Here is a 15,721-nt window from a genome sequence, read left to right on the forward strand (position 1 = left end):
GACATCTTGCCATTTATGCACTATGTAGGACCTTTCACAGTTTGAGGCCAAGAAGTAACTGATTAGCATATTATAAAACTTTTAAACTAGTTATTAAAACATTTGGACCACTTGTATATTAGTCAATTAAGACTTATGGAATCTACTATTTGATTGTATTAAACTAAACCAAATAATTTCCACACTTTGTCCTATGCAAGAATTTGAATTGATCATCTTAGTTAGTTCATTTGAAGGACTATTTTATTTATACACCTTCAATTAATTAACACTGACACAAAAAAGATAGAACCTGCAAGGAAGCAACTACATTGTGTGCATTTCAATTGAAAATAAAGTATGGATCATTATTAAAATCTATAAATTTGATGTCATCATTTTACAAGTCTTCAATATTTATTTCTGGTTGTGACAATTCATGTTTTCTGATTCAGATGTAAAAATATTCACTGTCATTAAGAAGATGAAAAAAAAATACAAATGTATGAATAGGAGATTCATACAAATTACAACTAACATGAACAAGCACAAACACCTTGACAAAAAAGAATAAAAATTCTTCAAAATATGTAAAGCGAGTTAAACAAAATGCAATGCTACCGTGATTTTGTTGAAATACTATATGGTAGCACAGAGTGATTCTGTCAAATTCACCGTGAGTCCAAACGTGTGCAAGGACACGGATCTTTTTCGGGTTCATGGTTTGCAAATTACCACAAAACAAGGAAGAAGAGCTCTAGGATTAAGCAAATATAGCTCTTCGATATTTGAGTAAAGACCGACTTTTCCAGCCAATGAATCAAATCCAGTTTGAGCTGCCATTTCCTGAATGTTCTCGAGCGGCCTATGAACCCTGCCGGCGATTACTCTGCATACTATCAACGCCTTTCTTAGAGATGGTTCATTATCAAGAATCTCTATAGACTCAAAAGCTCTTCCACTTGTGGAAGTTGTGAAAACACCTATACCACCTTTCAGCTCCTTCTTAGCAGAAAAACCATTCCTGATAATTCTACAAACACAGCATTTTTCTGATAGGCAAAGACTAGATGAACCATTGAGACCAAGAGAACAAGCAACACTGGTTCCGTAGAACCTTAAAAGCTCGTTTCCGTCGGCTAAACACCTAGGATGTTTCTTCTGGAGTTTGCTTGCTTTGATTTTTACCATCTCTCTGTACTCTTCGAATCTAGCTAATGTCTTTTGCATGTTGTGCACCTTCAAAACTCTCTCAATTCTACCACAGTGGTTTTCTGACTTTAACCAACTTGTCCTGCATATTATCTCCACTATTTTCCTTGATGAATCTCCTTCCACAAGTTCAGTAACTGCCAAGGGAAAAAAATTGATCTTGAATTCAAAATACATGAAACTTCAAATATGTCAAAACTATATACAAATATCAATAAAGTGAAATCACCAAACACTAAACCGCAAAATCAGTCACAACAAAACAGTATCGAAAAGTGTCAATACCAATACGTTATTCACCATTTTTATGACAAAGAAGAAATTGTGATTAATTCACACTGCAATGCGACAATCAGTGATACAATATTTGTATCAACCGAAATCGTGAAAGTCTTTACACTTCAACTCAACCACACTTGCTCATGATAAAGTAGGTTGGAAAAGTAAGACACTATTAATTTTCCTAGATATTTTGAAGATAAAAACTGTAGGATAATACTAACAAAATTCTAAATTGAAAAGGTAATAGAAAAAAGCAAAATCAGCTTTACAGCCCCAAATTCAAAAAGTAGTATCTTTGATTTCTAAGATTTATCACCTCACCATAAAAAAATCTGAATATCTCATAAAAGCCTGACCAAAAAGTTAGTGGTCAGAAAAGAAAAAATTGGATAAACAAAATCCAAGAAAAAGTAAAGAATTTTCTTACCAGCATGCTTGGAAAGATGGTGAGTTTCAGCAGCTTCCCATTTGCTAAACTGTTCTCCACATTTGTGACAAGTAACAGTTGAGGAGCCATTAGCATCTGTCTCAAGGGACATCCTATTACTAGAATGAACACCACCACCACCATGAAAACCAGACCCTTCTGATAACAGAAAAGGAGATTTCCTTGGAGGAGTAGAAGAAGTCCTAAAAGAAGGGTTAAAGTAATGCATTGTAGGGTGTCCTCCAGGTCCAGGTGTTCCAGGTCTCAAAGTACCAACAAAAGTTGAAGAACCACCACCACTACTTCCACTAGCATTGTTACCACCACCATTAACCCCTTCTTGAAAACCAGTGATTTTAAGCTCACACCTTGAGTTACTCAAAATGACTTCATGAGTTATTGGGTTGAGAAACTCACTGCTACCAATAGATCTTGGACTGCAACTTGGTGGCTTCTCAAGATGGCGTTTGCTTCCATGGATAACATCTTTTAGATTTGCTATTGACCTTGAACAACCTGATCTTCCTCCTTTTTTTGTCAAGATTGTGCTTAAATGCTTCCTTGTTTTTGGATCATGTACATCTGAGGGTTCTGATTTGCAATGTAGTGACTTCTTCAGAGAAAACCACACTGTTGGCATATTACCCTTCAATGATTCCCTTCTCTTTCTCTTTTTCTGGTTAACCCCTCTTTGTTATCTTCCAAAAGGGTCCATTTTTCTCTATTCAAAATCCTCACTTTCTTCTTCCAAACTAAAATCTAAGAGAATCAAAAACAAAAAAGATAACAACTTTAGTTCTTTTCTGCTAAAAGAAAACAACCCTTTTGGTTATATGAAACTTCCTTCAACTTTCCATGAAAAAACTCAACCATGCATATGCAATATCCGTAGGTAAGATGGTATCCAGAAGAAGATGAACAAGAAAATGAGACAAAAGAGAGTGAAGCGCTTAAGTTAATAAGCACGGGTGAGTTAAGTGATTTGAAAGAGAACATAAGAATCTTTTGGCACTTTATATTTGGATATGGAACATGACAATTGATTTTGGACAAAACATCTACTGAGGCACTGTTATAAAAACTTAATAAATGTGAGTTAATTACTGAGCCTGTGTTGTTTTTTTCCTTTTCAACTTTTTCGCATTTTAGTACTATTCTGTATCTTTGTGAATTGTTTAATAGTAGGGGTGTGTATGTTTTAGGAAACTAATTTGATTTGTATTATTTTTTAATGTTAATTAATAGTAGTAATTATTTTTAAATTGTTTACTTCTTAAAATAAATACTGTTTCTTAACTTGGCAATTTTATATTAGGTGATGTCCGCCCATTTAAGAAAAGGTTAGAGAGGTTAATTTCTTATCTTGGCAATTTTAAATTTTTTCAACTCTATGGCATCTACCATTGTTATAGAAGTGTGAGTTGAAATTCAATTGAACGTAGCTTATGTTTAGAATTTGTGCGGCTCGGTAAAAGTTATCAATTATAATTTTTGAAAATCACGGTGGAAAGACTCTAAACGTGCGGTGGCGGTGATGGATAGTACTCCCTCCGGTCTCAATTATAAGCAAACATTTAATTTTTAGATTCATTCAACAATCAATGTATTTAGTCTAATAATAGACTAAATACATTGATTGTTAATGAATCTAAAAATTAAATTTTTGCTTATAAATGAGACTAGAGGGAGTAGTTCCTAACACACTATTAATAATTAGACAATTTAGTTGTTATATTTTTATAATATCACTAATTAAAAAAATCAAATGCAATTATCCGCGCTCAAATGGATAACAGATAATTTTAAGAAATGAGAGAACAAATTAAATATGAGACTATATATCTAATAGCAAAAATATTATTTCATTACACAGTGTAAATCACATCGTTTTGACTTGTAGAATTAGTGTGTGTTGATAAATATTTCTAACACCCAATTAATCAAACAAGTTATTTTATGCATTGTTATCTTATAGTTTTTCAATATTTATCTTTTCTTTTTATAGATTTCTTCTTCTATGTAAACTCTTGGAAAGCAAAGAAGCATTGTTGATAAGTTATATTAACTAATACTTCAGCTAACTTTCCAATTCAACAAGATGTATGAAGATTAAATCGAGAATATAATTGCACATAACATTAATCTTTACACATTTTAATGACATAGAAAATAATTATAAATTGTCAAATATATTGAACTCTTTTTACTTTATTTTAGTCCTTTTATCTAGGTTCATTGACCTTTCTTCTTTTGGTTGGAGGTTTGCTAGAATTATAGTTAGGTCAACTGTATTTTTCTCATAAGAGTAGTCTTACGCATATAACTATAAAGGCTACGCTACTTATTCTCTCCAGTAGACAAGAATTATCTTAATTGAATGAGAACGAGTTTCACTTTTATGTTTTCTCTGTGTTTTAACATTAACATGATATCAACAACATACATGCTCGGGTAGTCATTGTTAATCTCCTTCAACCTTATTATTCCTCTTTCCTCTATATCATCTTATAATATTTGTTCACCTTCATACAAAATATATGTTTCTCTATATCTTCCAATCCTGAATCAAAAACATTCCGGCCAATAAACTTGACTGTTGAAAACAAGCCATGTCTACTGAGTTACAAGCTCTTGCTAATAACAAAATTTGCTCTCTTGTTGACTTACCCCTTGGAAAAGTCCTTATTAGGTGTAAGTGGGTCTATAAAATCAAATATAACTTCGTTGGTTAGCAAGGGTTGCACACAACTTGAAGATATTGATTACATTGACACCATCTCACATATGGCAAAGATTACAACTATTAGAATGCTTCTTTCTTTGGTTGCAATCAAAGGTTGACATCTAGCATAGTTGAATGTCAACAATGCCTTTTTGCATGGTGGCCTCTAAGAAGAAGTCTATGTGACCCTTCCTCTAAGTCAATATGCATCATCTTCCTCCAAAGTATGCAAGGTTCATAAATCCATATATGGCTTAAATCAGGAAAGCAAACAATGGTACTTCAAGCTATCCTTTTTTTCTTCTCTCTATTGGTTTTACACATTATGAAGCTGGTCATTTACTCTACACTAAAGTCTCAGCATCTAGTTTCACTAATTTACTTGTATATGTAAATGATGATGTTCTAGCTGGAAACTCCATCACTAAAATCAACAATGTCAAAGAAGCCTTGGACGTCAAGTTCAAAATTAAAGATCTGGGTCAACTAAGATACTTCTTAGAGTTTAAAATTGTGAGAATCAATTCAGGGCTCTCTTTCAATCAGAGACAATATACGTTTGACCTTTTGCAAAACGATGGTGACGAAGAAGAGATATAAAAAATATTAGATGTTGATGGTGTACCGCTAGAATTAATATATTGTCAAAATTGAATGGAGTAAAATTTAATAATGATCAAATGATTAATATTAAAAAAACAAATAAAATCTACCATGGATATTCAACAATATTGCCTCATAGTTATTTAAAATTAAAAGTTTACATAATACCCTAAATTGATTAACCGAATAATTTTTGAAAAAACTAAATAATAATGTTTATTATATACCGGAAACAAAGTGAAACTTTAAAATAATTTAATGGAATAAAAGATGCACTATTTTCCTTAAAATCGTATATTCAATTTTTAAAAAATAAAATAAAATTTCAATCATAAAAATTCTACTCTTAGCTTTTTTTAATATCTTTAGGAAACAAATTACCACAACACTTACAATTATGATGATTTCTTATACACGGTTAACTAGTTGATTACATGTACATGTACATTGTCTAATTGTCAATATATTCATTGTTTTTGGTTTTCTTACGCATAGAATTACTTCATTCTTACATTATCTACAATTCTACATTACTAGAAACAGAAACTTCAGTCTTAAGCACACTTTATCTGGAGACTAATTACTGATGTGTTGGCTTTCTAAAGAAGATATGTTGGACAATACTATGGTTATTCTCCATAAACTGCCACTAGACTTGACAACTACTCAATGTTATGTTGTGTTTTTCTCGAGTTTTTGCTCTATTTGTCTTTTCTATTTTTGCCTATGCAACCCAATAAATTTCTGAAATTTTAACACTAGTACTACTACTATTTAATTCACCACTATATATTGTTCTCAAAGTGAAAGTATGCAATTTTTTTAAAATCTTTTTTAAGTTAGAGAAATCTATGGGACTTTTACTTGTTATATTACCCTTAATTTTGGGACTAGTGGGGAACAATAAAGAACACAACCTTCACAATAACAATTTGACACTTGAAAATGATAGTAGCACTGTAATAAAAAACTGTGCTCTTTAAAAATATGAGAGCTCATTATTACTAGTTTTGACCATTATTAAAAGTTGTGAAAATCGAAAAGGTGATGAAACAGATGCAAGATTAAGAGATACACCTACTAGTACTTGAATGTGGGAAATTGGACTACATAATCAATATCTTGTCTCTCTTTATTTTTCTAGTCTTTATTTCTTGTCGTTATTATGTTGCCATTAACTAATTTATTTAACAAAAAAAATTCGAATTAGTGGCTTAATGCTAACAGGGTTAAGACAAAGCCAAAATAATTAAGAGTCTAAATGGTTCAAATTACGGGCATTAGGGACAAAGGGTAATGCAAAGAGTGAAACATGGGAAAGCGTCATCCAGAGTGTCTCTGATGATGATGGGTTGAAATATGAACATGTGTTGCTTCAATGTATTAATATTAAATTCATTGATTAAATGCAAGCACATGAGCATACCCTTCCAATTTTGTCTATGGATCTTTTTTGGATCAACTCAAAAATATTAGAGGTTGCCATTTAAAATCATATGATAAATAAAATAAAGAAAAATAAATAAATACCACATGATAAGAATCTTAAATTGAAAAGGTTATGAGATGCTGGAACAACCTTCGAAAATTTTGTCATGTACTATAGATTAACTTGTTGTGTGTTGATTCAAGATCAAGAGTACTACTGTTGAGGAACATGGGCAGGGCTTGTTAAATGCCGATATGTGATGTCAGTTTTGACAATTCAAATCCTCTCATAAAAAATATTTTTTCAAGCAATTTATATACATGAATTATTAATCACTTAATTAATTATATATGAATTTAAACATGAGTGTCAGGATAAGTCATTTGAGAATAATGAGAAATATAATTAATATTAGGTTGATCTTTAATATTCTAGACACAAATATATTGTCTGTTTTTTTCATGTACTCAAAAGTATTAATTAAAAAATAATTACATAAATCATGTAATGTTTATTGCTCGTCTCTTAATCTCTGTTTTAGAAAAGGATTTCAGCTAAAAAAACTTTTCAATAAATTCATGTATTTTTTTTTTTACAGAAAATAAATGATATTCATTCATTCAAATCGATAGAGTACATCGTTGCAATACAAATTCAAAATCGCCAAAAACAAAAAGATGAATCTGCGAACAAATCCACAGCATCCATGTTAATAGCATAAAACGGCAAATTGCATATGCCTACAAATATTAATGTATTGACTGTATTGAGATGTCCGAAATATTCATGCTTCCGGATCTGTAGCGTTGACGGCACCAAAGTCATTGATTGAATCTGCACTAGATCGAAACTAATCTTTCAACCTGAAACAAATGAACACCGCACAAAAACGGAAAAACAAAATACCCGCACAAAGACGAGAAATCAAAATACACCACAGAAATATGGGAAATCAAAACAAACGATGACCCACGAAATCACAAAAAAGACAAAAAGAAAATGTGTGAAAATCACTTATTCAAGTAATAGATAAACAAAAACGATTTGGAGGGATAATTTTGGATCAAAATTGATCCTAAATCACCCCTCTTTGAGAGAGAGGAAGGAAAAAGAAGAAAAGTTGACTTTTATAAATTCGGACTATTTGATTTTTACATTAAATTACATGTATACTTTGTTGAGTAGATTAATCACTCCTGATTTAATTCTAACAACTTTCTTATCCAAAAAAGAAAAGTCCTTAAAAAACGAAAAAGAAAAGAATATTAATGTTATATATCACAAAGTTTTGATTCTAAATAGATAGATAGTAAGACAAAATAGTATAAATCACGTCCTTTTATTATTTTTTTTAATTAAAGAGAGGGTCTAAGCCCGAAAAAAAAGGATTACAACGTACACTCTAAAGGGATTAAAATTCCTAAAGCATCCGTCTCCAGACTTTCCTTCGAAAAGTCTGGCGAATTCTAAAAAATAACATAATCCTTTGTCATATAACCATGGTTAGCCAACATATCTGCACATCTATTCGTATCTCTATATAAATGTGAGATTATCACCATCTCATGCTCTTCAATAAGCTTTTTTATATTTCGGAGAATAGCACCACATTCTAAATGTTTTATCACACCTTCTTCTATAACCTTGATCACCATTGTAGAATCAACATTGACTTCCACCATTCTCACTCCCAACTCCTTAGTTAACTTAAGACCTTCTAACACACCCCATAGCTCCGCCAATAAAGCATTGCATTCACCTGGGAATTTCGTGAATCCTATTTTCCACACACCTCTATGATCTCTAACCATATTTTGCACATCTCATTGCATCAGTATTGATCTTAACCATATTTGTTGCCGGAGGTTGCCAATAAAACAAAATAGTATAAATCACGTCCTTTTATTTAGTCTAACTAGTACAACACCAGTCCTTTTATCTAGTTTAACTAGTAAACATTATTTCCATATATAATTTCTAAAATAAATTATAATTAGTTTAATATAATTATTTTTTGATTTGGCTTAAATATTATTATTTTTCTATAGTGTACCATTCATTTTTGTTATAATTGTCTTTATGTGTGTATGATCACACATGTTGCATATTTACAAAATAATTACAATTAAGATTAATTGAATCCCAATCAATACTAAATGATTGTTAATGGATTCTTAACACTCCCCCTCAAGCCGGATAATATATGTTGCATGATTCTAGCTTATTACAAATATAATCCACTCGAGAATTCTTGAGGAACTTAGTGAATATATCAGCCAATTGATCTTTAAACTTGACGAACTCTGAGGTTATTTCTCTTTATAGTACCTTTACTCTTGCATAATGATAGTCTATTTCTATTTCCTTGGTCCATCCATGGAAAACCGAATTGGATGCAATATGGAGTGCCACTTGATTGTCGCATATGAGTTTTGTGGCTTGAAGGTCTCCTAACCTAAGCTTTACGAGCAAATTCTTAAGTCATGCAAGCTCCTTTGAAGTGGTTTCCATAACACGGTATTCAACTTCAACGCTCGATAATGCGACTGTATTTTGTTTCTTGCTTCTCCATGATATCATATTTCCTCTAATAAGAACACAATATCCTGAAATAGATCTCTTATTCGACGGTCTTCCTACCCATGCGACATCTGAATAACAAGTGATTTTAGCATCACCCTTATCTTCACATAATAGTCATCTTCCTGGTGCATTCTTTATATATATCTAAGAATTCGAATAACTGCATTCCAATAACTATCACAAGGAGCATTCTAAAATTGACTCACAATGCTTACTGTAAATGTAATATATGGTATGGTGACTTTAAGATTATTAATTTTCCCTCTGACCCGGAAGAAGCTTGACGTTGGGATCCATAAGAGTATCACTAGGACGACAATCAAGCATATCAGTTTCACTGGGGATGTATGTAACGCCCGTATAATTTTAATATTAATTTAATTTTATTATTGAATTAATAATTAGAATTATTAAAGAAATTGTGGAAATAATAAATAAATAAGGTTTTGGCTTTTGGGCCATATGTGGAAATAGAGGAAGAAGGGGGGGTGATTCTGTAAAACCTTTTTCTAATTTTATTATTTCATAAACATTGGATTTGGGAACAAAGAAAGAGCGTGAAAGAAAGAAGTCGGAAGAACGAAGAACGCGAAGGAGAACGATAGAGGGAGAGACCAAGAATCCAGAATTATCTAAGGTAAGGGGGGACTTGTCTTGATTACCATCTATTATCGGGTTAGGGGTTGGTAATGCTGAATAGATGTAGAATTCGGATCAATTGAGTCATATGATAGGTTTAGGGATTGTGTCAATTGTGTGATATTTGACCCCTGTGTTTTGAATCTATGATGTATGTATTGTTATAACCTCAATTGATGAATATTTGGTGCATTATGAGACGTAAGTTGTGTTGTTTGTGCATTATAATTCTCCATGTTCGCACTGGTATGTGTTGGGGTGTTTGGGATACATGGAATGCTGTTTTTCTGCAGATTGGGGTTTTTAGAATCGCGGTTCGCGCCGCGTACATAGGGGAGGCGCCGCGAACCTGAAGGTAGAAGGTCAGGAAGTCTTGTTGCGTTCAGTACGCGCCGCGAACAGGTGACCGCGCCGCGAAGGTGTTGTTCCAAATCGTTCCGCGCCGCGAACATGTGGCCGCGCTGCGAAGGCGTTGTTTCGATTCGTTCCGCGCCGCGAATGTGTGATGGTGCCGCGTGCTGTTGATGTTTTGTGATATTTTTAAGAAAGTTCAAAGAGGCGTAACTTTCTAACCGTTGGTTCATTTGATGCGCCGTTTTGGGCTAAATGAACTTGATTAAACGATCTATGTGATGATGATTTGACTGGTTTTAGAATGATGATAATATATGTTGCTATTTCTTGATGATGATGATGATTGTAGCAAATATGTACATGTTTTCAACATGATGATGATAGAATTGTGGTTGAATGATGTTAATATATATGAACATACTTGAATGATGATGATGATGATTGAGGATGATGTTGATAATGATATAAGTATGTTATATATGTTGCATTCATTCATGTGCATCGTTGATACTGTATCCATAAGGGATGTGTTGGATCAGTGAATGGCATGATTCCCATTGTGTGGAATCTGTGCTGGCAGGGCCGTATCTGGGTGATGATAGATCGGTCATGGGTTATACCCATTGGATGACGTTGGTACCACATGCATAGTGTCAGTTCATTCATATGCATGATTTATGACATGATTGGAGGTATTCCAGTATTGTAAATGCTGATGATGCGTTGGTTGATATTTGTTTTGTTTTGATTGTCTGTTTATGGAACAATTGGGTGAATGATGCAACTGTGACGTGTTATTGCCTTATAACCTTATAACATTTGTTAATTATGACGAGACTCACCCTTACATGTTGTCATTTTCAGACTGAGGATAGCAGCTGTTCGACTCGGTGAGGATTAGCCCATGAGTCAGTGTTTTTAGTTAGCGTCTGGTGTCATGCTCTGGTAGTTGTAACACTGGGAACGTTTGTTTGTGGTTTTGAATGTAACTCTATATTTATCTGTTTTGATTGAAGTCTGAAACATTTAGTAATAATGTAGACTTGACGTGGTAATTTTCCGCTGCGTAGAACATGGTTTGGATAATGAGTTATGATTTTCAGGTGTTCCAATGATGCATGACTTATGTGACGTGTATTTTGTTAATTATGAATTGTGATACCTCTCTACATGTTACTCTGATTTATTAATTCGTTTAATTGCCGCGGGTTATTTAGAGGGGTGTTACAATAGTGGTATCAGAGCATAGTCGGTCGTTGTGACCAGAGTCTTAGTGTCAGTGTCAGTTTTCCTGTGTATACGACTAATACGAGTTATTTGTCGATGCTTTGTTCTGACTGGATTGTTGCATTTAAGCAGAACAAATGGCTGGAAGAGGAGGAAGAAACGATGATGCTCTTGCTGAGGCTCTGGGCATGATTGCTGGTGTGCTTGGAGGAGGGACTGTAGAAGCAGGGATTGGTGCTGATAGGCAACTGGGGAATTTTCAGAGGAACAATCCTCCATTGTTCAAAGGCACGCACGATCCTGAGGGTGCTCAGAAATGGCTCAAAGAGATCGAGAGGATTTTTCGAGTCATAGATTGTGCTGAGAATCTCAAGGTGAGGTTTGGTACCCACATGTTGTCTGAGGAGGCTGATGACTGGTGGTTGACAACAAAAGCTGAACTGGATGCCGGCGGTATAGCGGTTACTTGGGCTATATTCAAAAGGGAGTTTCTGAGGAGGTATTTTCCTGAGGATGTCAGGGGCAGAAAAGAAGTAGAATTTTTGGAGTTGGTTCAAGGTAACATGACTGTACCAGAGTATGCTGCCAAGTTTGTGGAACTGGCAAAGTACTATGTGCACTACAACAACGACGAAGCCAGTGAATTCTCGAAATGTGTCAAGTTTGAGAATGGCCTTCGTGATGAGATCAAACAGGGTATCAGGTACCAGAGGATCCGGAGATTTGTTGATCTGGTGGATTGTAGCAGAATTTTTGAGGAAGATAGCGTCAAGCTGAAGTCATCTCACTCTCGCGAGTTGGTTGACAGAAAGGGGAAGAAGCCTATGGACAGAGGTAAACCATATGGTAGAGGTAAACCTGTTGATTGGAAGAAACCCAGTGGGGGAGATTCCAGTGCTCGTATCAGATGCTACAATTGTGGTGAGGTGGGACATCGTAGGAATGAGTGTAAGCTGAACCAGAAGAAGTGCTTCAAGTGTGAGGAAGTGGGTCATGTCGCGGCTGATTGTAGGAAGAGGGTTGTGACTTGTTACAACTGTGGTGAAGAGGGTCACATCAGTCCTAATTGTCCTAAGCCAAAGAAGAACCAATCGGAAGGAAAAGTTTTTGCTTTGACCGGGTCAGAGACTACTCCAGAGGACAGATTGATTAAAGGTACGTGTTTCATTCATGGCACACCTTTAGTTGCGATTATTGATACTGGAGCAACTCATTCTTTTATTTCTTTGGACTGTGCTACGAGGTTAAATCTTGAGATATCTGACATCAATGGAAGTATGATTATTGACACTCCTGCGTCGGGTTCAGTAACTACTTCGTCTGCATGCTTGAATTGTCCGATTGATATTTTTGGTAGAGAATTCGGAATGGACTTAGTGTGCCTTCCGTTGAAGGAACTTGATGTAATCCTGGGAATGAACTGGTTGGAGTTCAACCGTGTTCATATCAACTGTTTTGAGAAGACGGTAACTTTTCCTGAAGAGGGTTGTGCTGATAATCTGGAAATGACAGCTAGGCAGGTGAATGAGGCTATCGGAGATGGTGCAACAGTATTTATGTTGTTCGCAATGATGAATGCGAAAGAAAAGGTGGCTAGTAGCGAATTACCTGTGGTGTGTGAATTTCCAGAAGTTTTTCCTGAAGATGTAAATGAATTACCACCGGAAAGAGAAGTGGAGTTTTCTATTGATTTGATTCCGGGAACCAGTCCAGTGTCGATGGCACCGTACCGTATGTCGCCGTCGGAGCTAGCCGAACTGAAGAAGCAGTTAGAAGAATTGCTGGAGAAGAAATTTATTCGTCCTAGTGTTTCTCCGTGGGGTGCGCCTGTGTTACTAGTAAAGAAGAAAGAGGGTTCGATGAGGCTATGCGTAGATTACAGACAATTGAACAAGGTTACTATCAAGAATCGGTATCCATTGCCGAGGATCGATGATTTGATGGATCAGTTGGTTGGAGCGCGGGTATTTAGTAAAATTGATTTGAGGTCTGGGTATCACCAGATACGTGTGAAAGATGATGACATTCAGAAGACTGCTTTTAGAACAAGGTATGGACATTATGAGTATTCTGTAATGCCGTTTGGAGTTACTAATGCACCTGGTGTTTTTATGGAGTATATGAACAGAATATTTCATCCTTATCTCGACAAGTTTGTGGTGGTATTTATCGACGATATCCTGATATATTCTAAGAATGAGGAAGAACATGCCGAACACCTCAGAACTGTGTTAGAACTGTTGAAGGAGAAGCAACTTTTTGCCAAACTGTCGAAGTGTGAATTCTGGTTAGAAGAAGTTAGTTTTCTTGGGCATGTGATTTCTAAGAATGGTATTGCTGTTGATCCTACAAAGATAGAAGCCGTGTCTCAGTGGGAAACTCCGAAGTCAGTATCAGAGATTCGTAGTTTTCTTGGCCTTGCAGGTTATTACAGGAAGTTTATTGAAGGATTTGCAAAGTTAGCATTGCCGTTAACTAAACTGACCAGGAAGGGACAAGCCTTTATTTGGGATGCAAAGTGTGAAGAAGGATTCCAAGAGCTCAAGAGGAGATTGACTAGTGCTCCTATCTTGATTTTGCCAAGTCCGACAGAATCATTTGTGGTTTATTGTGACGCATCACTAATGGGTTTAGGTGGTGTGTTAATGCAAAATCAGCAAGTAGTTGCTTATGCGTCGAGACAACTTAAAGTACATGAGAGGAATTATCCGACTCATGATTTGGAGTTGGCAGCTGTAGTGTTCGTTTTGAAGTTGTGGCGACACTATTTGTATGGTTCGAGATTTGAGGTATTCAGTGATCATAAGAGCCTGAAGTATCTCTTTGACCAGAAAGAGTTGAATATGAGGCAGAGAAGATGGTTAGAATTCCTGAAAGATTATGATTTCGGTTTGAATTACCATCCGGGTAAGGCAAACGTTGTTGCTGATGCATTGAGTAGGAAAACCTTGCATATGTCTATGCTAATGGTGAAGGAATTGGATTTGATTGAACAATTCAGAGACTTGAGTTTGGTATGTGAAGGTACTCCTACTAGTGTCAAATTGGGTATGTTGAAGTTGACTAGTGGCATTCTTGAAGAGATCAGAGAGGGTCAGAAAGATGATGTGGAGTTAATAGATAAGTTGACTTTGATTAATCAAGGCAAGGGTGGTGAATTTAGAATTGATGAAAATGGTATACTGAGGTTTGGTGATCGAGTGTGTGTTCCTGATATTGTTGAACTCCGGAAACGTATTTTAGAAGAAGGACACCGTAGTGGGTTGAGTATTCATCCTGGTGCTACCAAGATGTATCATGATTTGAAAAAGTTGTTTTGGTGGCCGAGAATGAAGAAAGAAATTGCCGAGTTTGTGTACTCTTGTTTAATTTGCCAGAAGTCAAAGATTGAGCATCAGAAACCGTCTGGGTTTATGCAACCGATGTTTATTCCTGAGTGGAAGTGGGATAGCATATCAATGGATTTTGTGTCGGGTTTGCCGAGGACGGGCAAGAATTGTGAAGCTATCTGGGTCGTGGTAGACAGGTTGACGAAATCTGCACATTTTATACCGGTAAGGATGGATTATCCGATGGAGAAGCTAGCTCAGTTGTATATCGAGAAAATAGTTAGTCTTCATGGTATTCCTTCAAGTATCGTGTCAGACAGAGATCCGAGGTTTACGTCTAAGTTCTGGGAAGGTTTGCAGAAGGCTTTAGGTACTAAACTGAGGTTGAGTTCTGCTTATCATCCGCAGACGGATGGACAGACGGAGAGGACAATACAGTCGTTAGAAGATTTGTTACGTGCTTGTGTGCTGGAAAAAGGAGGTACTTGGGATAGTTATCTGCCTTTAATTGAGTTTACCTACAACAATAGTTATCATTCGAGTATTGGTATGGCTCCGTTTGAGGCTTTGTATGGTAGGAGATGTAGGACGCCGTTGTGTTGGTATGAATCTGGTGAGAGTGCTGTGATTGGGCCAGAAATTGTACAACAGACTACGGAGAAGATTAAGATGATTCAGGAGAAGATGAGAGCTTCTCAGAGTCGTCAGAAGAGTTACTATGATAAAAGAAGGAAGCCACTTGAGTTTCAAGAGGGAGACCATGTGTTTATGAGAGTTACTCCTATGACAGGAATTGGTCGGGCATTGAAGTCAAGGAAGTTGACTCCGCGTTTTATTGGACCGTTCCAAATTTCTGAAAAAGTGGGAGAATTGGCATATCGTGTCGCTTTGCCGCCGATGCTTGCAAACTTGCACGACGTGTTTCACGTGTCTCA

General features: G+C 35.5%; 1 protein-coding gene across 1 annotated transcript; it reads right to left on the minus strand.

Moving 5' to 3' along the window:
• Positions 1-429: 429 nt before the first annotated feature.
• Positions 430-2,956, minus strand: LOC131626496 (uncharacterized). The gene is made up of 2 exons (XM_058897316.1): positions 1,901-2,956; positions 430-1,328 (listed from the first exon to the last, which is right to left on the minus strand). Exons 1-2 carry the CDS (start codon positions 2,538-2,540, stop codon positions 697-699), a joined length of 1,272 nt encoding a protein of 423 aa, XP_058753299.1. The 5' UTR covers positions 2,541-2,956; the 3' UTR covers positions 430-696.
• Between the last annotated feature and the right edge of the window lie 12,765 nt (positions 2,957-15,721).

This window comes from Vicia villosa, unplaced genomic scaffold (assembly GCF_029867415.1).
Source record: "Vicia villosa cultivar HV-30 ecotype Madison, WI unplaced genomic scaffold, Vvil1.0 ctg.000300F_1_1_2_unsc, whole genome shotgun sequence".
NCBI lineage: Eukaryota > Viridiplantae > Streptophyta > Magnoliopsida > Fabales > Fabaceae > Vicia > Vicia villosa.